The sequence below is a fragment of the Notamacropus eugenii genome, chromosome 1, assembly GCF_028372415.1.
Source record: "Notamacropus eugenii isolate mMacEug1 chromosome 1, mMacEug1.pri_v2, whole genome shotgun sequence".
Classification (NCBI taxonomy): domain Eukaryota; kingdom Metazoa; phylum Chordata; class Mammalia; order Diprotodontia; family Macropodidae; genus Notamacropus; species Notamacropus eugenii.
In genome coordinates, this window is record NC_092872.1 from 535690147 (window position 1) to 535716245 (window position 26099).

The 26099-nt window shown below is 39.0% G+C and overlaps 1 protein-coding gene across 3 annotated transcripts in view; it reads left to right on the forward strand.

Annotated features, from left to right (window-relative positions):
• The window catches only part of TTC27 (tetratricopeptide repeat domain 27), a 235452-nt gene extending 209714 nt beyond the window's left edge, over window positions 1-25738 (forward strand). For 2 of the 3 annotated variants that reach the window (XM_072634136.1, XM_072634138.1), the window contains 4 exons: window positions 12729-12926; window positions 17681-17792; window positions 21409-21509; window positions 25505-25738. In XM_072634136.1, coding sequence (XP_072490237.1) covers window positions 12729-12926; window positions 17681-17792; window positions 21409-21509; window positions 25505-25627 — 534 coding nt within the window. In that variant the 3' untranslated portion in view covers window positions 25628-25738. The remainder of the gene's footprint in view (window positions 1-12728; window positions 12927-17680; window positions 17793-21408; window positions 21510-25504) is intronic. The other variant, XM_072634137.1, reaches the window with a different exon arrangement.
• The last annotated feature ends 361 nt before the right edge of the window (window positions 25739-26099 follow it).

The following is a 26099-nucleotide window of genomic DNA, read 5'->3' on the forward strand; positions in this document are numbered from 1 at the left end:
AGAGGGATGATTTTTCCGTTTGCCTTTGCATCCCCAGGACTTAACACAGTGCCCAGCTCATAATAGGCACTTAGTGATAAAAGTTTGTTGAATTAACTTTGTCTAAGTTAGAAAGCGATCAAAAGTTAAAATAAGGGGAAAGGCAAGAATGAGCTAGAATCCCAATGGCTTAATTTTAACTGTGCACTTAAACCTTGTAAAACTTTATTTTCTTGTACTTCTTGCCAACCCTGGCATATATGGACTCTTTTTGATCCTATCTTATCTCCAGCGATTAGACCTGAAGGTAGTGTAGAGAAAAAAGGATGTTCTTCCTGGACCTGAGGATGTGGAGAAATTCCAGAGCAACATTCCTCTCCTCTCCCCTCCCCTTCTTCCTTGAAGGGTTGAGCCTGGTTTAGAGACCAAGTCAAATCAATAAGAGCATTTGCTACGAGCTTATTATTTTCTTGGCACTGTGCTAATTACTAGAAATACAAAGAAAAATAAAAGACAGTTTTTGCTGTCAGGGAGCTCACAGTCTGATGAGACAGACAATATGAACATAACCATATACAAACAAGATATATGCAGGATAAACTGGAGATAATCAATAAAAGGAGGGTACTAGAATTAAGAAAGATCAGGAAAGGATAGAATAGAAGATAGGATTTGAACTGAGACTTGAACGGAAACTAGGGCAGCCAGGAAAGGGAAATGGGGGGGTGGGGAGGAGAGAATTCCAGGAATGAGGGACAGCCAGTGAAAAAGTATGGAGCTGGCAGATGGAATGTTCAGTGCAAGAAACAGTAAAAAGTCTGGTATCACTGGATCAGAGAATAAGCTGGTGGTTGGGGGCAAGAAATAAAATATAAGAAGGCTGGATGGATAGGAAGAGGCCAGGTTACAAAGAGTTTAAAAGACAGAGGATTTTGTATTGGCTCTTGGAGTTGATAAGGAACCACTGGAGTTCACGTTGTGAGACTTGTGCTTTAGAAAAGGGCATTTTAACAGCTGAGTGGAGGACCGACTGCAGCAGGGAGAGACGAGGCAGGGAGGCCAACCAGCAGTTTATTGCAGTAATCCAAATTTCAGGTGATGAGGGCCTGTGCAGGAGTGCATACTAGATGACTTTAACTCTGAAGACTGTGGGGTTCAGGTTACTCCTCAATTAAAGACTACCAAAATGTCTGAGAGACCTTTCCTTGTTGCATTGGAATAGTTCCTTATCTAGCTACAGATAGCCTAGACATATACTGCATGAAAAGAGCTAGTGTACAATGGCTTGTGTATTAATTACTCCCTGTAGTCATTCCCCCAGATAATAAATAGCAGGGACTTTATAACTGTCAAATGCAGACCAGTGATACAATAGCATAGCTAGTATAAATCAGTAAGATGTTTATCTGACATCCATTGTGAAAAGTAACCTCTGTTAAGTGATCACTTTATGTCAGAATTAGTTCTTCCACACCATAAAAAATAGTACAATGCTGATGTAATGGAATATTGTTATTGAAGCATTGGGTGCCCACCAATTCTGAGCCATAGGTTATTTGACAGGCTAAACAATATGTTTAAATAGTTCATTGCAAAGCTGGAGTAACGTTTTCAGTTATGCAGTATTTCAGAAGCTCATAGTTAGAAGACGACGAGTCTGACTAACCTGGATCTGACCAGGAATGAATGACACATGATCCTTTAGTCTCTACTTGACGACCTCCAGTAATGGGGAGCCTGCTATAGCCTGGGGGAGCCCATTTTATTTGTTCCGGACAGCTCTGCATATTAACAAGATTTTCCTTTCACTGAGCCAAAGCTTGCCTCATTGCAGCTTCTACTGTCTGCATCTAGGTCTTTCTTCTGGAGTCAAGCCAAGCAAACTCTGATCATCCTCTGCATAACAACCCTTCAAAATCCTTGAAGAGAGCTGTGAGAGCCTCTTTCAGGTCTTCTCTTCTACATCTTAACACACATCTTAACATCTCTGGTTCCTTTTATTTTGTGGCCTCTCATCATTCACATGCCAGTCTATTAATGTCCAGTTTGTGTCCAAACTGAACACAGTACTCCGTATATAGTCTGATTAGGGCAGAAAACATCAGGATTATTGGTAAGCATTTATTAAAGACTTAGTATATGTTGGCTACTACAAGGCACTAGAAATAGAAATAGAAAGAAACAATCTCTACTTTTGAGTTTACATTTTAATGAAGGGAGGATACTAGGAATAGTGGGTAAGACAGTCTTCATGTAGAAAGCGGTGCTTTAGCTGATGATTACAGGAAGATGAAGCTCCATCCAGGCGTGAGAGACAGCCCGATCAAAGACATCAAGATCAGAGGTGTGCAGTCATTCCTTTGGAGATTATATCTCTGTTCATACAGTTTGAGATGGCATTAGCTTTTAGGATTGTCATGTCATATGGCTGACTCCTAAAAGTTCCAGTCTTTTTTCCACTCAAAGTGTTGTCTAAACACACCTTCCCCATCATCTCTATGTGAAGATAACATTCATCCCTGTTGAATGAAATCTCATTAGTTCTTTCCCATCATTCTAGCCTATTGAGAAGTTTTTCATTTTCTTTCCCGGTTTTGTATCTTCTGTAAATTTAATAAGCATGTTAAACAGATAGACGTGTATGTATGCATGTTATCAAAGATATGCATATATGTATACAAAAGATACATATATTTATCATACATGGTATCAGTAGGAAAGGATTTTATTTTCCAGAATGCTATAAACAGAAAGCATTTGTTTTAATATGACCAAGCAGAGGATATGGGGAAAAAAAACAAACCAAAAACACAGGTTTGTAGAAAAATGAGAAACATGGGCAATGGCTGTCTCTGCTCATAGCACTGGGGCTTCCTAAGTCAGGGCTAGGCAGGCCTTAAGTGCTAGCAGTGACGGAAGAGGATCTGGATCATGCCAGATTTCAGAATCAAGAAAGTGGGACAAGACTCTAAGGAGAATCTAGAAGCAAGGAGGGAACGGTCAAGATCAGAAGGGGACAATTTTCACCAAAGAAGTGATACATGTTCTTGGGACTTCTTTGAGGTTGTGGGTTTGTTTCTTGCTAGTTGACTTGGGACCAAGTCCTACTCGTTTTTTCTTTTTTGAAAAATAAATGTGTTTATATTTAATGTGCTCAGTGATTTACTTTGTATCAAGTGACCTAAGTAAAATATCCTAAAAGTCAGCCAAATTCATATATTTAGGTTTGGGGGCAGAAGTCACATTGTAGTATTAGTGATGTCCCTGTGATTGAACCTGGTCCTTTCCTCATTTGACATAGGTTACATGAACCTTAATGCAATTCACTGATAAAAATGAGTATCATAAGGCCAGTGATACATAACTAGAATGCTAGAGAATGCCTAGTGTAACATCGATTAAATAACCACTCTTTGGATTCAGTTATTTTAAATTGTTCCAGATCCTTCTATCTACCTAACATCTCACTGTCTTAGTCGTGAGGATATCATGAGAAGCTTTGACAAATGCAGTGTTTTGTCAGTGAAATTGTTTTGATTGCTCTAGTAATCTCAGCAGAATAGGAAATGAACTTAGGTACTTGTTCTCATGAACCTGTACATGCTCTTAGCCATTCTTTCTCTTTCTGGATAATCACATGCCTCCTGATAATGATATGATCTAGGTTTTTGTCAAGAATCAAAGTCAAGTTTCATCTATCAGAAGTGTGAAGATGCAACTCACTTCCATTTTGAGGGGAAAATCAGAACATTTACTACTTGTCCTCAGTCTTGTGATACTACTTTTACTTTCCACAGTCAGATCATTGACAGAAGCTCAACAATCACGCCTGACAGTTTTTTCAGGATCTTCTTATTTTGGGTTTTGTCACATGAATTTATTGAGGACATCTCAACTCTTTCGTTACCATGTACTTTTGGTCTTAGATTTTAGCTTTTTGTGATTCATTTTTGTTCCATATTTCCCAGTCTTAAGGTGGAATTCATAAACAAAATAAGTATTGAGCAATTCTACCTTTTCCCTATTAGCCATCTTCAGTGTATAATCGAATTTAAGTAAATCTATTCATCCCTTATTTAATCTTTCTCATGCCATTAATATATTTTTAAAAATTCACCACCAATTTGAATTCATTCTGACCTCTAGCTCCCCTCTAACATTGTTTTTACAAGGCCATGCCTATCTATCACTTGTATTCATCCTCGGCCACGTGCCCTGGCTTCCATCTTTTCATGTGTCTTTTTAAACTCTTAAATTTGGCAGTGAGTTTCCTGTGTGTCCACTTTGACCTCATGCTGTGCCTCCTCCTTTTTCTTTCTCATTGGAGTCATTAGTCCTCATGTTAGAACATCAGTTTTGAGCAGTTGCTATTTCCCTGGGGCCAATTTCCATGATTGAATTTTAAGAAGTGGGATCCTACCTATTTGTTTCTCCCAAACTTTTCAAATAAGCATTGTGATATAATGAAAAGAGCTTTGGATTTGAAGTCAGAAGAGACCTAAATGACCATGGACAAGTCACTTAGCCTTTCAGAGTTCAGTTTCCTCATCTGTAATGCAGAGATAATCATATTTGTAAGGGAGAGGCAACAAGGCATGGAGGATAGAAGGCTCACCTTGGAATTAGGATAGCCTTAACTTGGGTCTTGCCTGTCCCACATACTGACTGTAGCCCTGGACAAATCACTTAAGCATTAAGTACCCCAGGCAGTTCTCTAACATTGTAAGTTATAGAATACAGTTGGGAGAGGGAATTTTCTCAGCGTGAGTAATCACAGGTTAAATAATATTTAAGGGGGGGAGGAGCCAAGATGGCGGAGTAGAAAGACACACATATGCTAGCTCCGAACCCACAGCCCATAAAATATCTGTGAGGAAGAAGTCCAAAGAAGTTCTGGAGCAGCAGAGACCACAGAACGGCGGAGCAGACGAGATTTCTGTTCCAGAGAGACTTGAAGACCTGACGCGTAGGGTCTGTCACGCACCAGACCCAGAGCTGAGCTCAGCCCTGCCTTGGGCGTGAGGCACCAAGAGGAGCAGATCCCAGCGAGCTTCAGGGACAGAATCTCCAGCGGCCACTCAGGTCCCTCCACCCACAGGTGACAGGGGTCGGTGAGAGGGTGTCTTTGGCTGGTCAAGAAGGGAGTGGGGTGTCCCCATAACTCAGGCCCCCTCGGTAGGCAGCAGCAGGGCAGCAGTGGACAGGGGCTCCCCAAGCAGGCAGGAGCTCGGATCCATTGTTGAAGGTCTCTGCATAAACCCCCTGAGGGAACTGAGCCCCATGTGGTGGCCCTGCCCCCACCTGAGCACCTGAACTTAATCTCACACTGAATAGCAACCCTGCCCCCAAGCAGCATTTGAATCTCAGACCCCAAGCCCTGGCTGGGCGGATCTGGAGGCATGGTGGGTGTGGAAAGAATACTCAGAAGTCAAGTCACTGGCTGGGAAAATGCCCAGAAAAGGGAAAAAAAATAAGACTATAGAAGGTTACTTTCTTGGTGAACAGATAATTCCTCCCTTCCTTTCAGATGAGGAAGATCAATGCTTACCATCAGGGAAAGACACAGAAGTCAAGGCTTCTGTATCCCACACATCCAAAATAAATATACCATGGGCTCAGGCCATGGAAGAGCTCAAAAAGGATTTTGAAAATCAAGTTAAGAGAGGTGGAGGAAAAACTGGGAAGAGAAATGAGAGAGATGCAAGAAAAGCATGAAAAGCAGGTCAACACCTTGCTAAAGGAGACCCAGAAAAATGCTGAAGAAAATAACACCTTGAAAAATAGGCTAACTCAATTGGCAAAAGAGGTTCAAAAAGCCAATGAAGAGAAGAATGCTTTAAAAAGCAGAATTAAACAAATGGAAAAGGAGGTTCAAAAGCTCACTGAAGAAAATAGTTCTTTCAAAATTAGAATGGCACAGATGGAGGCTAATGACTTTATGAGAAACCAAGAAATTACAAAACAAAACCAAAAGAATGAAAAAATGGAAGATAATGTGAAATATCTCATTGGAAAAACAACTGACCTGGAAAATAGATCCAGGAGAGACAATTTAAAAATTATGGGCCTACCTGAAAGCCATGATCAAAAAAAGAGCCTAGACATCATCTTTCATAAAATTATCAAGGAAAACTGCCCTGAGATTCTAGAACCAGAGGGCAAAATAAGTATTCAGGGAATCCACAAATCACCACCTAAAAGAGATCCAAAAAGAGAAACTCCTAGGAACATTGTGGCCAAATTCCAGAGTTCCCTGGTCAAGGAGAAAATATTACAAGCAGTTGGAAAGAAATATTTCAAGTATTGTGGAAATACGATCAGGATAACACAAGATCCAGCAGCTTCTACATGGAATATAATATTCCAGAAGTCAAAGGAACTAGGACTAAAACCAAGATCACCTACCCAGCAAAATTGAGTATAACACTTCAGGGGAAAAAATGGTCTTTCACTGATGTTGGGACTTTCAAGCATTCTTGATGAAAAGACCAGAGCTGAAAAGAAAATTTGACTTTCAAACACAAGAATGAAGAGAAGGAGGCGGAGCCAAGATGGCAGAGTAGAAAGACGCACATACACATAGCTCCGAACACACAACCCACAGAATGGCTAGCGGGGACCAACCCACGGTGAATTCTGCACCCAGAGGCCACGGAATATTGGAGCGAGGGAGATTTCTGTTCCGGAGAGACCTGCAAACCTCTCGCGGGGGGTCCTTCGCACTGTGAACTGGGCGCCGGGACTGGGAGCTGAGTGCAGCCCTGCAGCGGCCGTGACACCGTGAGGAAAAGATCCGAGCGGGCTACGGAGACGGGATCTCCAGTGGCGGCACAAGCCCCCCCACCCACAGGTGACGAGGGTCGGTGAGAGAGTCTCTTTGGCGGGTCGAGAGGGGAGTGGGGTGCCCCCATGGCTCGGGCCCCCCCGGGAGATAGAAGCTGAGAGGCGGCTGCAGACAGGGGCTCCCCAAGCGGGCGGGAGCCTGGATCCATTGTGGAAGGTCTGTGCATAAACCCCCTGAGGGAACTGTGCCTGAGAGGCAGCCCTGCCCCGACCTGACCATCTGAACTTAATTCTCACACTGAATAGCAGCCCTGCCCCCGCCAAAAGCCCTAAGGCGGGAAGCAGCATTTGAATCTCAGTCCCCAAACGCTGGCTGGGAGGACCAGGAGGCGAGGTGGGTGTGAGGAGAATATTCAGAGGTCAAGCCACTGGCTGGGGAGAATGCCCAGAAAAGGGAAAAGAAATAAAACTATTGAAGGGTACTTTCTCGGAGAAAAGACACCTCCTCCCTTCCTTTCTGACGAGGAAGAACAATGCTTACCATCAGGCAAAGACACAGAAATCAAGGCTTCTGTGTCCCAGCCCACCCAATGGGCTCAGGCCATGGAAGAACTCAAAAAGAATTTTGAAAGTCAAGTTGGAGAGGTGGAGGAAAAACTGGGAAGAGAAATGAGAGGAATGAAAGAGAAGCATGAAAGGCAGATCAGCTCCCTGCTAAAGGAGAACCAAAAAAATGTTGAAGAAATTAACACCTTGAAAACTAGCCTAACTCAATTGGCAAAAGAGGTTCAAAAGGCCAATGAGGAGAAGAATGCTTTCAAAAACAGAATTAGCTAAATGGAAAAGGAGATTCAAAAGCTCACTGAAGAAAATAGATCTTTCAAAATTGGAATGGCACAGATGGACGCTAAGGACTTTATGAGAAAGACAGATATCACAGAACATAGCGAGAAGATTCGAAAAATGGAAGATAATGTGAAATATCTTATTGGAGAAACAACTGACCTGGAAAATAGAATCAGGAGAGACAATGTAAAAATTCTGGGACTACCTGAAAACCATGATCAAAAGAAGAGCCTAGACATCATCTTCCATGAAATTATCAAGGAAAACTGCCCTGAGATTCTAGAACCAGAGGGCAAAATAAATATTCAAGGAATCCGCAGAACACCGCATGAAAGAGATCCAAAAAGAGAAACTCCTAGGAACATTGTGGCCAAATTCCAGAATTCCCAGGTGAAAGAGAAAATACTGCAAGCAGCTAGAAAGAAACAATTCAAGTATTGTGGAAATACAATCAGGATAACACAAGATCTAGCAGCCTCTACATTAAGGGATCGAAGGGAATGGAATAGGATATTCCAGAAGTCAAAGGAACTAGGACTAAAACCAAGAATCACCTACCCAGCAAAACTGAGTATAATACTTCAGGAGAAAAAATGGTCTTTCAATGAAATTGAGGTTTTTCAAATTTTCTTGATGAAAAGACCAGAGCTGGAAAGAAAATTTGACTTTCTAACACAAGAATGAAGAGAAGCATGAAAAGGTGAACAGCAAAGAGAAGTCATAAGGGACTTACTAAAGTTGAACTGTTTACATTCCTACATGGAAAGACAATATTTGTAACTCTTGAAACATTTCAGTATCTGGGTACTGGGTGGGAGTACACACACACACACATGCACACACGCACACATACATAGAGACAGAGTGCATAGAGTGAATTGAAGAGGATGGGATCATATCTTAAAAAAAAAACGAAATCAAGCAGTGAGAGAGAAATATTGGGAGGAGAAAGGGAGAAGTTGAATGGGGCAAATTATCTCTCATAAAAGAGGCAAGCAAAAGACTTATTAGTGGAGAGATAAAGAGGGGAGGCAAGAGAAAAACATGAGGTCTATCTCATCACATTCCACTAAAGGAAAGAATAAAATGCACACTCATTTTGATAGGAAAACCTATCTCATAATACAGGAGAGTGGGGGACAGGGGCACAAGCAGGGTGGGGGGGAGGATGGAGGGGAGGGCATGGGGAGGAGAATGCAATCAGAGGTTGACACTCATGGGGAGGGAAAGGATTATAAGAGAATAGAAGTAATGGGGGACAGGATAGGATGGAGGGAAATATAGTTAGTCCTATACAACACAACTAGTATGGAAATCATTTGCAAAACTACACAGATTTGGCCTATATTGAATTGCTTGTCTTCCAAGGGGAAGGGGTGGAGAGGGAGGGAGCTAAAGAAATTGGAACTTAAAGTGTTAGGATCAAATGTAATGTTCTTACCACTGGGAAATAAGAAATACAGGTTAAGGGGTCAAGAAAGCTATCGGGCCCTACAGGACAAAAGAGAAGATGGAGACAAGGGCAGGGAGGGAGGAGAGAGGAGAGAGCAGATTGGTCACAGGGGCAATAAGAATGCTTGGGTTTGGGGGGGGGGGATAAAAGGGGAGAAAATTTGTAACCCAAAATTTTGTGAAAATAAATGTTAAAAGTTAAAAAAAAAAAAAGAATGAAGAGAAGCATGAAAAGGTAAACAGCAAAGAGAAGTCATAAGTGACTTACTAAAGTTGAACTGTTTACATTCCTACATGGACAGAAAATATTTGTAATTCTTGAAACTTTTCAGTATCTGGGTAGTTGGTGGAATTACACACACACGCACACACACACACAGAGCACAGAGTGAATTGAAGAGGATGGGATCATATCTTAAAAAAATGCAATTAAGTGGTGAGAGAGCAATATATAGGGAGGAGAAATGGAGAAATGGAATGGGGCAAATTATCTCTCATAAAAGAGGCAAGCAAAAGATTTTAGTGGAGGGAAAAAGAAGGGAGATGAGAGAAAAACATGAAGTTTACTCTCATGACATTCCACTAAAGGAAGGAATAAAATGCACACTCATTTTGGTATGAAAACCTATCTTACAATACAGGAAAGTGGGGGAGAAGGGGATAAGCAGGGTAGGGGGGAGGATTGAAGGGAGGGCAATGGGAGGAGGGAGCAATTTGAAGTCAACACTCTTGGGGAGGGATAGGATCAAAAGGGAGAATAGAAGCAATAGGGGGCAGGATAGGATGGAGGGAAATATAGTTAGTCTTACACAACACAACTATTATGGAAGTCATTTGCAATACTACACAGATATGGCCTTTATTGAATTGCTTGCCTTCCAAAGGGAATGGGTGGGGAGGGAGGGATGAAGAGAAGTTGGAACTCAAAGTTTTAGGAACAACTGTTGAGTTCTGTTCTTGCCACTAGGAAATAAGAAATACAAGTAAAGGGATATAGAAAGCTATCTGGCCCTACAGGACAAAAGAGAAGATGTAGACAAGGGCAGAGGGGGATGATAGAAGAGAGAGCAGATTGGTGATAGGGGCAATTAGAATGCTTGGTGTTTTGAGGTGGGGGGAGGGGACAAATGGGGAGAAAATTTGGAACCCAAAATTTTGTGAAAATGAATGTTAAAAGTTAAATAAATTAATTAAATAAAAATAAATAAATAATACTTACCTCAAAGGAGAGAGCTGTGAAGGTCAAATGAAGTTAAAAATATGGATCTGGGAGGAACCTTCAGAGCCTCTCTAGGCCAACTCCTTTATATCCCAGAGAAAGAAACTGGCTCTGAGAGGGTCAGTGATTTGCCCAGATAGTAAATGTCAAGGTAGGGGTGGGGAGTGGATTCAGACTTGGCTCTTCTTGAGTTCATGTCTAGGACTGTCTCCATTGCTTCATACTTCTACTTACTGCAAAGTATGTTGCAAACTTTAAAGGACTATATAATGTCAGCATGCACTACTACTGTTACTTTTTGAAATCTCCACTCTGAAGATTTAGAGTGGAGCATATCAGACGATGCCTGTCTTTGTTCTCCTTCCTATCTTAAGCTCTGGGAAGGGCTGCTTCTTCCTAGGGTTTTCAATCTTTGCAAAGAAAGTGATTGCTTTTGGGGTGCTAGATTAAAAGGCGAAATTAAATTATGCACTAGTATTACCAAAATTATAGAATTAAACATGATAGAATTGCTTTTGTATACATTTTAAACATCTCTAAGCTTCATTTTCCTTGTTTGTAAAATGATGGAGTGAAACTCAATAATCTCTAAGGTGCCTTTTATTCTCAAATCTGTAATTCTGCTTTCCCGTTAGTGTCAGGGTTTGGTCGGGCAGTGAGATAAGCAGAGTAAAGACTCAGAACAAGCATGCAGGTCTACTGGAATGGGCAGAGCCAGCCGCAGAGCTTTGTCCATGTGGACTATGAGGATGATTAAATACCTGGGTAAAGTGTCAAGAGTTTTATGGCAAGTGATAAATGGAGACCTGTGGGTGGTCAGCTTCAAGGAGCAAATGTGTGTCTTCACTGGACTTCATCTTTACTACCTAACAAGAATCTCATGTCATCTTCAAACTTGGAAATTTTTCATTTCTTCAGATTTCTGAATGTTAATTGACAGATCTCAGCACAATCTCCAAGAAAACTTGCTTTTATTCCTAGTCTTTGTTCCCTTTTTCTAAGGCAATTCCTTCCTTCTTTTTGGTAAAGGAATACTGCAAATTCCAGGAAAGCCACATTAATTTAATAGCCTTTGGTGTGGAATGTTGTGTTCCTCATAATTGATCAGTCTTCTACCCCTCTGCAAATTAAATGTGATTTCCTTTTGTAGAAACCATGCTACCTTTCCTCCAATGGCTGTTTATTTTTTTATTTCATATAAATTTTTAATTTTCAGTTTTCAACATTCTGACTTTTATTTAAAGGCCAAAGCAAGGACCTTGACATACTTTTGCTGAATCACATTAAACTGAGAAATAGGAAATATAGATAAAATTCATAAATTCATTTCTAGATTCCTCTGGCTCCAAATTAGTCTTATTTCCCCTCCAGCACCCTGCGGTCTTGAGTAAGAATATATAGTTTGCCCAACATCTAAATATTTTTTTCCCTAACAGAGTTATTTTAGTGACCCCAGTGACTGGCTATCAAATCACATTGCTTTAATAGCATGGCATCGCCAGTTGTGCGGCCTTCACTTAACCTCAGATATAAAGGGGAGGTTGGGCTACATGGTCTCTGACGTCCTTCCCAGCTTTAAATCCTATGATCCATAACATTTGCTGCCCATTTCAGAGAGACTGGGTATCCGTACAGTTTGGTCTCTAAATATTACAGTGTAAGAATTTGATTTAATAGTAGCTCATATTTCTATAGCATTTTAAGGTTTTAAAAGGGTTTCTTTAATTCAGTTCAGTACTGTAATTATTAAATATCTACCATGTTCCAGGCAGTGTACTAGGACCTAAGGATACAGTGACCAAAAAAAAAATTGCCCCTGCCCTCAAGGAGCTTACATTTTATTGGAAAAAATACATAGCAGCTAATGCTTCAATAGCATTTTAAAGCTTGCCACACATTTTACGTACATTGTCATTTTGGCATCCCTATGAGAAATTACCACAGGCGTTGCAGTCCTCATTTTTACAGATAATGTATCTGAGGTTCAGATGGCTAATTGATTTGCCTGTGGCCATATATTCTGTGGCTACTCTCTGACACTTCGAATGCTACTTTTATCCTTCCATGGGACTGCAAAAACATGGTTCCTCCCTTCACCCCCCCAATACAAGACTCAAGACAGAAAATCTATACTGCATTAAGGCATACGTACGTATTCCTTTGCTCCTCTTTTAGATCCCATGATGCTAAAACTTGAGGATAGATCCTTGGCATTTCACCCACACGAAGAACCAGTCATTGGCATCTTGTCCATATATATGTTCTATAAAAACAGATTTAGTGCTTTGCATGTAATAATCCATTGAATACAGAAGCCTTGATTTCTGACTTCATTATATTCTAGAAAGAAACTTTTAAAAATACACTTATTAGAGCCTGATTATACACAAAATTACAAGATGTTTTTGTAATTTACTAATTTACTTACTTATATGCATTTTTTCATAAGGTGCTGAAAATTCTGGTCCGGGCTGTCACTGATGGGATGACTGATCGTAGTGGTGATATCGCAACTGGCCTGAAAGGGAAATTACGGGAGTTGTTTGGCAGAGTGGCTTCAAGAGTAACAAATGATGGAGAGATTTGGAGATTGTATGCACAAATATATGGGAATGGTCAGAGTGATAATCCTGATGAAAATGAAAAGGTAACTTTTAAATTCTCTTGGGTACTTTTTCACAATCTAAAATGGGATAAATCACACAGGCATTGATCTGTTTTCTTGGTTGGACAAAGGGAGAGTTGTTTGAGAATAAAGAACTTGTTAACAGCATTGATGTAGAAGTGGAAGATATCTTAGAAGTCGCTTAGTCCAACACCTTCATTTTATTTAAAAACTTTTTTTGGAATTTAATGAGCACCCAAAAAAGAATATTTTTATTTACAAATTAGAACAGAAAAAAAGGATTATATAAGAACTGCCGATTTCTACTGTGTACAGTATGTAATAAATTCAGCTTGCAGCTTTTTAAATTGTCCTGCTTGCCTGTTCTTTCCCTTTCTGCACATTTCTAAGGTGCTTCACTGATTCCCTTGAAAAAAAATTTTTTTGAGGCTACATTAACTCTTTTCTTCCTCCAAAGTCCCCTCCCATAAATAAGAAAGGAAAAAAAATATTTTTTGTATATTGCCTAAATTTGATACACACACACACAAATAAGTACAAAACGAAACAAATCCACACATTTGCCATATCCCATGTATATCTGTATCTGTACATCTATCCATGCACATGTATCTTCTATATATCCATATCTGTCTGTATCTCTATATGTGCCAGTCATGATATCACCTTTCCGATGTCATCCTCATCAAGAACAAAGGACAAACAGCAGAACAGAATACATGCTATATATGTGTGTACATGTAAGCATACATGCACACATGTGTGTGTGTGTGGGATTGTAGAATTCTGCTTCTTGGGTTCGTTCCCTCGCTTTCAGGAGGTGAGTTATGTACTTCATTACTGATGTTCTTGAATCGTGAATTATGATAATTAGTCATTATGTCGATCAGAAGTCTTAAGTCTCTTCAAGTTGTTTTTCATTACAGCATTGTTGTGATTGTGGAAATTATTCTTTTGACTCTGCTCTGCATCTGGGAAACATAAAAGTTTCCCAGGCTTGTCTGGAACCACCTCTTGTCATTTCTTATGGAATAATACTGTTCTATTACTTTCAAATACCATATTTTTTTAGTTGATGGGAGCTTCCTTTGTTTCCAGTTCTTTGCTACAACAAAATGAGCTGCTTTTTTTTTTTTTTTTGTGCACATGAAGGCCATTTCCTCTTTCTTTGGGATATGTGTCTAGTGATAGCACTGGTTCAAAGGACAGGCACAGTGTAGTGACTCTGATGGGGAAATCATTCAGAATTCCTTTCCAGAATGACTAGATCAATTTACAGTTACACCAAAAGTATGGCAATGTATCTATCTTCCTATGGTCCTTTCAGCAATTGTCATTTTCCTTTTTGGTCATCTTTGCCAATCTGTGAAAGAGGACCTTAGGTATGATTTAATTTGAATCTCTCTGATAGTTATTTGAAGCATTTTTTCCATATGGTTGTGGATAGCTTGAGTTTCTTCCTTTGAGAACTGCCTTTTAATCTCTTTTGACTACTTATTGGGAAATGACTTTCATGCTTGAGTACTTTAGTACATTTTATTACATATATTGTATATCAGGCATTTATTGGAGAAACTTGATGTAAAGACTTTTCCCCCTCAATTAACTATTTCCCTTCTCATTTTAACTGCTTTGGTTTTATTTGTGGAAAAACAAGTTCTTCATTTTACAGTGAGGGAAACTCAGAACCTGAGAGATTTACTAATTTACCAAAGGTTCCATTGTGGCAGAGCTGGCATTTTCCACCGTACCATCAGGCTGCCTTAATTTGGAATAGTTTGCCCAATATTTTAGTCAAAATTCAGCATTTTCAATGAAAGAGATCTTGAGTGGGTCAAGACTTGTTTGCATTTCATCTATTTTCCCTTCCATAAACTTTGCTTTTAAAGTAGTTGTGTTTCCTGGGGCAAAGAGTTTTTTCTGTCACATGCTATTACAAATGAATGCCTTTGATTTACCTCCCTCCTTTTTTCCCCCACCCTTTTCCCTCTGTTCTGAAGAGAGGGTAAATTGGATACAGGGACAAAAAGTACATTTGTAAAAATGAAAGATTTCAAACAGTGAAGAGGTGGAGGAAAGTAACACATAGGAATGCCTGAAAATAAATTAAGGGTGTGAATAGAGAGTTAGACTTTCTGATGACAGTAGAAGGTATCTTATTCCAGTCCTCATGGGCAGAATAAAATATTGATGGTCTATCAAGGATTTGAACCATAAATAGAAAAAGAACCAGTGAGGAAACCCAATATCCTATCCCTAATTCTCTGTCCTTACCTTACCTACAGACCTAGAGTCCAGATTGGGAGTCCTTGTTCCTTTATCCAAGGAACATAAGCATATCTTGAGGTGGCGGGGGGAGGGGTGGCTGGGGGGGAGGGTGGACAAGATTATTCATGTAGGAACATCCCAGAATAGCAGGTTTCAAAAATCTGACTTGAACTCTGGGCCACATGAACTTTCCTAATCTTCTTTTAAATTCTGCACATGGATCATACTGCATCAGTCTTCCTTTTGTTGTATGGAAGTCCTAGTCATCAAATCTTGCTGGCTAGGTAGCATCTTCCTGAACCTTCTGCAGTCATCCCCATTCCTTCCTAGTTTTACTTCAACCCACTTCGCCTATCATTTGCTTCCTTCCACTGTTTTCTTTGTAACCTCTACTCTGTTATGAGAAAACTCCCTCATATCCATGAACTTTTCAATGAACATTCTTTCTGCTTCTTGACTTAAACAAAAAAACTTAACTCTTGAGGTCACCACATTCTTTACAACTCTGTCCACTGGTGGCCACTGCTTCTTTCACTCCCTCTTCAGAGACCCAAGAAAAGGTTCAACAATTATCCCTTCCTCCTCACAATACTTCTCAGACTTTCCTGTACCACCATCCCATGAGCTTTTGCTCTTCTAGAGGCATTGTGGTGAGCTTGTATGGTTTTCTCCCTTTTCTTTTTGTTGTCCCAACAACCAGCTTCTTGACCATTCTCTCAGCTTGCCAGTGACATTAGGACCTGGTTTATGGTCTTCCTCTTTGCCTGTTGCTTTGGGTCTTAGTTTTCCAGAGTTCTCAAATTACTTCTTCCTGTGAGTTTGAAGTTCCAGCCAATCTGAACCATTGTCTGGACAACACAAAAACATTCACTGAACTTATCATGCCTCTGAACCTCAGCTCATGCTGTTCTTGTACCTCAAATGCCCTATCTCTTCCTATTTGTCTTTTGAATACTTGCCATCCTCGAAAGCTCAGCTCAAGTTCTGTCTCTTACTATGGATTTGAAAAGTTACAATACACCTGTGAAGAGTGTAGTAAAATTGTCTCCATTTTCTCCATAAGAAAACAGCCTTGGAGGAGTTTATTGACTTCTCTTTCTTTTTATCCCCAGCACTTAGCATAGTGACTGGCCCACAGTGAGGGCTTTATTAGTAATCGTTGGATTGAGTTTACTTGACAGTCCTAGTAAATCATACAAGCTAGTACTTAGGCAGAGTTCTTCCAGCTTTTAAGGCAAGAGCTCTTTCTGCTTCACATATGTTTTTTTAGAACCTCTCTCTGCAAAGCACCCATGGTACAGTGCATTAGTGCCTTATTATTATGTGGGTTAGACCTTAACCATAGAACACTTTCTCTCTATGTCCTCTCCCTCTTTCTTTCTACCTGACTTTTCTCACTGTTCTGCTGTCCAGAGAAGACTGAAATACACACGCGCGCGCACACACACACACACACACACACACACACACAATCACTCACCTAGTTACAGACTCTTTTTGTAACAGATGAATGAAGTAAAGTGGATTCAAGTTCTCTCTGTGCCCCTAGCTAAATGTCTGGCCTTGGGCATTCCTCATCGTTATAAATGTCATCCTAAATGACAGTAGCTGTCATTTATATCACTCTTTGAGGTCCATAAGTACTGCTCATAAACTGTCTTTTGATCCTCTTACCAGCTTTCTGAAGTAGGCAGTCCAGCTGTGTCTGTAGGGTAGCATGAAAGAGTGAAATGAGCACTGGATTCGGGGGGGAGAGGGGGTTTATGATGATCAAATCCTAACTGCCACTTCCTACCTATATACCTGTGGGCAGGTGTCTTCACTTCTCTTGGCCTCATTTTTCATATCTCTAAAATGAGGAGATTGGATTAGGTGATCTCTGAGATTCCTTCCAGCTCTAAATCTCTTATCTTATTGTCCCCATATTACAGATGAGGAAACTAAGGCTAGTAAAATGACTTTCCCAAGGCCACATATTAGTAAGGCCAAGCTAGGTTACAGACCTAAGTCTTCTAGACCTCTGTTACTTAATTTCTTTGGCCCCCAGTTTTTTCATGTATGAAATAAGGGGGTTAGTCTGGATGACCTCCTAAGTACCCTAATTTTGACCTAACTATAGGTCAGACAGAGAAAAAGAGAGACTACTGCTGAGTAATCCAAAATCAAGGAGGCCAGAAGCCATTCAATAGAATTTCACCAGAATTTTCTCAGAATCCCATTCCTGACTCTTGGTTCATTATATAATAAGCTTTTAGTGCCTGGTCCCTTTCTTTGTTTTCCAGAGTGGAAGGTCTGTCCAAGCATGCTTGGATGGTTCTGCGTGTTAATAACTATTTTCTATTGTATGTGCTACTATACCCTTCATTGTGATGAATAATAGAGAACAGACTGCATTGCACAAATGCAGTTTTTCAAGTTGGAATTAGTTCCATGTGATTTCCAGGAAATACAGAATTTAAAGTAGAAATTGTGTTTTGCTGATAATATTGCATCTTTTCTTTCCCCAGGTCCTCCAGTATCTCACTAAGGCTTATAAGTGTGATACACAGTCCAGTTCTTGGGAGAAAGACATTGCTTCATTCAAGGAAATTGTTAAAGGGGCCATAGACCTTGCACATGGTATATTTTTCATGTATTATAACATTCATATTCATTTCTCACTTCCATGAACTTCACTGATAATAATAAAATCTATCTTTTATATAGTGATTTAAGCTTTGCAAAGCACTTTATGTGTGTTAACTCATCTACTTCACAACAACTCTAGGAGGTAGGTGCTATTGTTATCCCCAGTTTCCCAGTAAAAAAATCAAATAGACTTGTCCAAGTCATACATCGAGTAAGTATCTCAGGCAGGACTTGAACTCAGGTCTTCCTGACTCCAAGTCCCTTGATCTAAAGACCTAGCTACTTTAAAAAAAAATTACTTACTAGTTAGTTTTATAATTTAATTGGTTGTCAGGTGATTTATTGGCCAGAGATTTTCTCATATTGAATACTTTTCAAAGTGAGAGGGACTTGGAATTTGTTATTTTATGGAGATTTGTACTGGGAAAAGAACACTGGATTCAGAATGAGAACACCTCGGTACAAATCCTGGCTTTCTAACATATGGCCTGGATGATCTTGGTGAAATTATTTTACTTCTTTAAAGTCTGTAATATATCATTTGCTTATTTCATGGGAATGCTAGACAAATCAAGTAAGAAAATACTTTTTAACTCTAGAATGCCATGCAAATGTAAATTGCTGTTACCATTTGTTTTTCGTTGATAGCCATATTTCTAAACTGAATTTGCCCTCATATATAGGACCAGTTTACATCGCAAACCTTTACTTACATGGAAATACTAAGCAAGCAGTTTTGTTGCTTTCTGCCTGCTTTTGTTCACTTATAAAGGAGTATTAATTTTATGAGAATTTACAGACTACTATAGTCATGGCAATTTATGAACCACTGTGAGGTATTCAAAAGAAGAAAACATACTCCTTAGGAGCTTACATTATTTGGTGCAAGTATGTCCGTATTGTCAGTGAATCCCAGACTGTCAGCTTTTTATTATTTATACTGATGGGTGGAGACAGAAAAGTGGATGTTCCAAAAATCTGCCCTTTGGGCTTAGTAATATGTATGTTTACTTGTATTTCAGTATGGGTGTATCTGATGTCATGGGAATCCACTTCAAAAAATATAATGAAGTCACATTTTAAAGACTTGAATCAGGGGATTAGGAAGCTGTCCAGATGCCCTGTCTAAGATTGTTGCCAGACTCCTCCCTGTTATCCATTTCACCTGGGATTAGATTTCTTTTTCAGACCTTTCCTGAACCAGGGAGAGAATGAAGTATTTGTTGACTTCTCAACTAAATCTAATGACTTGTATAAATTTCTTTAAATCTTGTAATGAAGCAGATGGGGCCTAGGTGGTTAGTTCAGTTCCAAAGAAAATGTAGTAGTTTCTGAAGCACTGATTAAGAAGATTTTCTGGTGACCATATTACATAGCTGAAATATGTCCTTCCATGTAGGTACTTCTTCACCAAGCCAATCACAGCCCATTCTTGACTTCTTACCTTGTGCCTATCTTCAGAAATTCTCTGTTCAACATCCATCCAACACTCCTTGCAAAATAGCTCTCTATTTATATAAATGGATGTGATTGTTATCAAATTCTTGAGAAAATAATGTAATGCAGATTTGTGCACCACCAGTGGGACATCTTTTGTGAGGAATTCTTTTCTTCAGCTGGTCAGTAAGGAAAGATTTTTTTTCAGGAAATCTCTGACAACAGAAGCTCAGGATATCTTTGTCATCATCAGGCATTGACGTTTAAAGCCCTGTAGGTGTAAAAGTAGAGGTTTAATGAATACCCTAGAAATAAGTCCAGCTTAGTAGTGAGGGGCACCATGGATGGTGTAGAGAGACCTGGCCATGGAGTTAGGAATGCCTGGATTCAGGTGCAGACTTTGGTGTATCCTGGCTCTCTGGCTCTGATGATCTGTCTAAAATAGAGAAGGTACCCACCTGCATTGGTTAGAGTTTCCTCATCTGGAAGTTTCTTACACTGAGGAAATCATGGACCCGATCCCTAACCTTAACCCCTATGAGCTATTTATTATTAGTTGTAATTTGCAAATAGTTCAGTGTTTCCTGTGGCTGAATTTTAATACCTGGGGAAAGCAAGGGTTTCTTGTCCTGATTTCATTGTAGGCTTTAATGTATCTTCAATATAAGTTGCAACAGCCCTGGTGAAGAAGGATACTTGGTGGAAAAAAGATACATAGTCTTTGAAGAAAAATCAAATGGACCAATTTAGCTTTATAGAAATCTGGATTTATGATCTTTTCAGTAAATATTTTCATGGGTCAGTGCAAATTCATATTTGCCAGTAGAGAATAAGAATTGTTCCTCCATGACTAGTTTTAGTTGTCCATCCTTCTGTTTGTCTACCAAGTCACCTGTTTTGAAGAGGAAAAATAAACATGTTTCTCTTGTGCATAATGCACTCCAAGCAGGCAGCTCTAACCTTCAGAAGACTTGGTAAGAGCAGTCTAACTTGTGGGATTTGGATGTTTTTGCACAAGGGTCTGACAGTGTTCACTAATTTGTACTTTGAGGCTTTATTTACAATTTTGAATGGAACGGGTGCATCATATTTTTGCATGTGCTATATATTGCTATTCACAATGGCATATTTTCATAGTAGGCAGTACGAAATTACAGTATTCTCTTGGCATTCCTGAAGTCTCCACTAGTGTTGTATTTGGAATATTTTTTTCAGTGCTTCTTTGTGTGTACTTATAACCTGATTTAGAAATGAGATAGGTGGAGTACTTCTTTGTAGTTCTGCTTCTGCTGTAGAAGATCTGATTTTCTCATTCTGGAGGAGTGAAAGTAAACTATGAAAACCACAGTTCTTTCTGATACAAAGTTCCTAGAGATTTTAAAAGCTCAAAAACTCTAGCTAGGGCAGGTCAGCGCTATGCTGTGGAATACATTATGTTGTTCTATTACATTTGCCTGTTTAACACATTTAAAAAAAAAAAAATCGTGGTTCTCCTCCTGACTCTGAATCCCTTCAGCACTGATTGAGGTCTGATTAATACCACAGAGTGCTGGGCATACTTCACTGTTTGCCTAAAGTATTTTTAGAAAATAAAAACTTGCCTCTTGCCCAAGTTGAGTTCTTAGTGATAGAATATTTAATGGGGAACAAAAAAATCATAGAAAAATTTCTAGCATTACTGTTTTTCCCATCTTTTTACCTTCTCATGCCTGCAGGCAGCTCAGTACCATAGAAAGAACACTACATTTTAAGTCAGTTCACCTAGTTTTGAATCCTAGCTCTGCTGCCTACTACTTGATGACTTTGGATACACCATTTAACTTTTCTGGGCTTCAACTAATGACCTCTAAGGACCCTTTCAGCTGTAAATGTGTAATCCTCCAGCTTGGTAGGGAAAATTATGTTTATAGCTGCCTCCTGCAAAGGGTATGAGGGTTCACTGATTAACTTTCTTCAGAATTCATGTTCTAGCAGTAAATTTTCTTTGAAAATAAGGAGGAAATTATGCAGGCAATTATGGTAATTTTCCCATAGTTTTAATTGTGCTTTTATGTTGAAATATCCTCTGAGGGTTGTGGGAATATAGTGTTGTTATTGAAAATCACTATTGATAACACATGTGCTCCTTATTCAGCTTTGATTGATTGTCTTTCTCCTATTTAACATCCAGTGGCATTGAACTGCAGTAAGAACAAGTCAGATCCCCAAGAAGCAGTGCAGGTGCTTTCATCAGCTCGACTCAACCTACGTGGCTTGTCATCCAAAGCCAAGGTGAGGCTGGATTGTTTATTTCTGAGAAACACAATCTGTGAAGTGATTGGTCCTCAAATCTGCATTATTGCAGATTTTATATTTGTATAAATTTATAATTTATATTTATATAAATATATATACTTATGTTTTTTTAAGGAGGCAGTCAAGGTTAAGTGATTTGCAGGTTCACATAGCTAGGACTGTGGTCCTAGACTATGGAACTCAGGTCCTCTGACTCTAGGGCTGGTGCTCTATCTACTGTACCACCTACATGCCCTGCCAGGATTGCTTTCAAACCCTTCTTTCTGTTCCAAATTGGAAATCCTTGTGGAGTCAGGGAGAGATTGCTATCACTGAAATACGTTGGGATTTCTTAGGAAGTGCCCTTTTGATGCTAGTTGGTTACTCTTGGGCCCAGAGTCTACAGTTTGAATAACTGCCACCAAATAGATGGTGATAATAATGATGATAACTTACACTAATATAATGCTTCACAATTTGTGCAACACTTGCCTATTAATTATCATAGTAAAGGCTCAAGGGGTTGGGTTAGACTGCCTTTAAACATGGTTAGCCCAGCGTATCAGAAACTAAGGCTTACAATCACTTCTCAGGCTCTTAGTTATCAGGGAGTATTAATTTACTGTTTGCTTTTCCATAAAGCTATGATTGTTTATTCAAAGAGCATGTTCATATTGTAATAATGAAATAAAATTTTAAAATAATGAATGTTAGAAAGAAAAGAAAATGTTTTATTAATCTGTGTTGATAAAACATAAACTGAGTTGACTAACCTTAAACAAAATAGTACTCAAGACAAAATGTAAAGAAATATAATACCTATGTATATGCTTGTTCTTTTTCTTCCTTTGGGTTATCAGTAGTTACTTAATCTTGAGTCACAAACTGATTCTGGCTCACTTTTAGAGTTGGATGTCTTTTTAGTGTATACTCATGGGAGGGAGGCATAGAAAGCTACTTCGGTAGAAAGCTGCTTCAGGTGGGTCTTTTTAACTAACTCTCTTTGCTTTTTCAATTCAATTCAGTTTTCAAATTGAAATATATCTTTTATCTTGTTAGCACTGATAAGTAGCTGACTTAGCTCTTCTACTTAGTACCTTGTCTTTACCCTTCCCAGAAGCAGATACCTGAAATATTTGCAGAAAAAAAGATCTTTTTTTCTACTCACCTTCTCCATATACTTTGTATATTTCATTTGTTTCCTGTCCAACTTTCAAAGAGCAAGGCTGTACCTAGTTTTACCCCCCATCAGGATTTTCTGATCAAGATCACTTTATCTCAGGTTCTTTGGCAACCAGAAACCACTTGGTAGCTGATTCTTCCAGTCAGAATTTGCTTTTTAGGCAACAGTTTTTAGATACACCCTCATCTTCCTTTGAAACTCACCATTTGAGTAGAAGGTAGATTTTTTGCTGTTTTTTTTTTAAAATATAATTCTAAGGATTCTTCCTTAACTCCACTCAGCAGTATCAGGAGTCTTTAGAATTTTACCATTTAGCCTTGCTGTTAGTAAATGTTCCTTGTGAAAACTCTGCTTAAAGGATGCCATTCTTTTCTTACAGAAAAATTTAAAAACCATTTGAAGTGGAAAAAAATTTAAGCAGTGTTCATCTTTTCTTTTATTGCCATACTGAGCCAGAGCTCTTAGTTATTCTCCCTTCTATCATCTTTCGTTATCACTTGCTCAGCTCTTTAGTTATCAGGGAGTATTAATTTACTGAATTTTTGACCTGATGGGACACTGTGATAGGTCATAATGTTCATCCTCCCTTATGTTCACTTCAAGGGTATTACATTAACGAATGGAAAATAAAAACCAGAACTCAGAATGTCTGTAAACCATCCTTAGTGTATGATTGTGCAAACATGTCTACGTTATGTCCTGCAATTTTGGAATAGTAGAGAGAAACCATGATGTGTGCATATTCTTTTCAAGGCCATGACATGATGGATAATTAACAAAAATTTTCTTTGAAGACTTTGTTCTGAGGAATTGAGGTATTACATTTAACTTCTAAACTGGAAAACTTTTGTGACTGTCTTAAAAGACCGATTTAACATCTGTTTAACACTGCAGTCATAGAAAGATTACTGAATTTAAAAACAAGAAGTTTTTTGAAAAAAAATTCACTGTCTGAAAGTTGAAAATTTTGGGGTCTTTTTCTCTCTTCATTGTTAAAACAATCTGAACAGGCTGATAAATAATTAAAAGAAGTTTTGATTTTTATTAAACCAGTATAATTTCTCTCAAGATTAATTTGTTAATTGGTAATAGTCTTACCAACAGTGAATGTTATTAATATTAATATTGTGGACAGTAAGAGCTTCCAAATGAGCTTGAAAGCAGCCATATTTTTATATGGATATTTTTAAAATCTCACGTATTTTTTACCTTCCAGTGGAAGTGCCTTTTCTCATTCCATATAAAACTTCTACTTTATAAATTTAGTGTCTTGAACATCTATTTTAGCATAACCCTATATTTATATGAATTTTCCCTTCTAGTTGCGTAGTCTTCCTTTGTGGTGATGGAGTTGCCAAACATGGGATGTGAGGCCTGGCATGACTGTCTGGGTTAGATTTTTGCTCTCATTCAGTCTCATTGGATCATTTGAAAAAAGGGGAAAAAAATCCCTCTTGGCATTTTAGTTTGAGGTTTCCAATTGTGTGACTTAATAATAGACACATGCCTCTTTTCCCTTCCCGTATAAATTGAGATGCCAAACTCACTTGTAAAGTGAGAAGCACCTAAAAAAAAAAGAACCCCATTTTTGTACATTTTATAGAAATGAAATTAGGATGGCTGCACGGATGTACCCCAGCCTGATTAGACTTAGTCTGGCAGCCATTTGAGAAACTATAGGGAAATCAAGCCTGAGAGACACTGCAGAGCCAACTACTATCTACTTATTCCTCACTCAATGCTTGATGAATTTAAATGTCTTCAGCAAAATATTGTTATGATTGGGTCAGCAGAAGAGGTGGGAAGATCTTTGAACCTAGAGAGAGGGCTCGAATTTGCTATTGACCAGCCCTGTGACTGTAAGCAGTTCACTTAACTTTTCTGAGATTATTTTCTCTAGTTGTTCAGAACTTCTTTCCCCAAGAACACATGTGAAAGCACTTCATATTGTAATTAGGCAAAATGCCACTTAATTCTAAGGTGTTATTAGAAGCAAATATGCCTCTTAACAAACTCCTAACTTCCTTCAAGGCAGGGCTCAAATGCCAACTCTTACAAAAAAGCCTTTCCTGATGTGCCCCATTTTTAGAGCTCTCCTTTCCTACTCCTCACTGAAATTGAGTTGTGTTTAATTTTCATATTTTTTATTTGTCTTTGTACACACTGTTTCCCTTGAATTGTTTGCATATTTTTGGCTTGTGTCCCTAGCACTCACCATGTAAGTTCTGGCACGTAGTAGGCACTTAAATGCTTGTTGGATTGAATTATGCCCTCAAACCACATGGAGCTTGGAAGGAGGAGTCTGTATATTCCTTGTTCCCTACTCTTCTCTCTGTTTTACCCCTCACTAGCTGTTTCTCTGAGGTTCATTGTACCCATCTGTATCATCTGTCTGGTTCCTCATTGCTGTCATCTATCTACCCACTTCTGGGGGCACTCCCCTTTCTCTAGGCATATGGTACCTGACTTAGTTTTCTCATCTGTCCCTAAACTTACTCTGATTCTTGGGTACTACTTTAAGTTGATGACCTTTTGGTTATCCTGGCTTTCCAATTTGTCAAATTTTTCAACTCCTATGACCCTTATCACTACTGTGTATCAGTCACTTATTAAACCTTACCACCTTCCAAGATGAAGTGGTTTTTCCAAACCTCTTTTCTCCTCAAACTCCCTACAGCATTTGCAGGTACATAGGTAAATAAATGTGAAGTTATTTTGGAAGGAGTAAAAGGGGGGCAGTGGTAAGGGGTATTGTCTAGGTGGTTTATATGAAACAAAACCCTTGTGTGTTCTTTTTCAAACATTGCAGCAGCTGTTTATGGATTTGGCAAGTGGTGAGATTTCCCCTGAATTAGCTGAGGAAATGACCACCATGGACACCTTGATAATAGAACTCCAAGACATGAGCAACCAACTGAGGAATCAGTATTGAGCTGTCCTGGGACAAGCATTGGGGAGAGATTACCTGTCAAGATGTCTGTTCTTCAGTCACACTTATGGATCTGTAACACAAAGAAACCATTAAAAAAAAACCTGTTTTGTTGTTGTTGTCTTTGTTATTGCCGTTCAATGTTCTCCACCTCACCCCCAAACCCCCATTAATTTTCTTAGGCTCCTCAAGTGGCCTTTTTTTTTAAGGGTCTAGGCACTGTGGGATAAAGTATGTTTTATTGTTCCTGAAATGTTGGAGCATTATGAAGGAATAAATGACAGCTCTTTGTGGCATGGAGTTTGTTGTATCATCTGAACATTAATTGGTTGTTATTTGGAAAGATTGGTCTAAATTGGGGGATGGGGTGGGGTGGAGTGAGATGACTACTAGTTTGTAGTTGTCTTCTATGTTGTCCACGAGTGATTAAAAAAAAGATCAGAAATCTTTATACTTCTAAAAGATTATGTAGCTT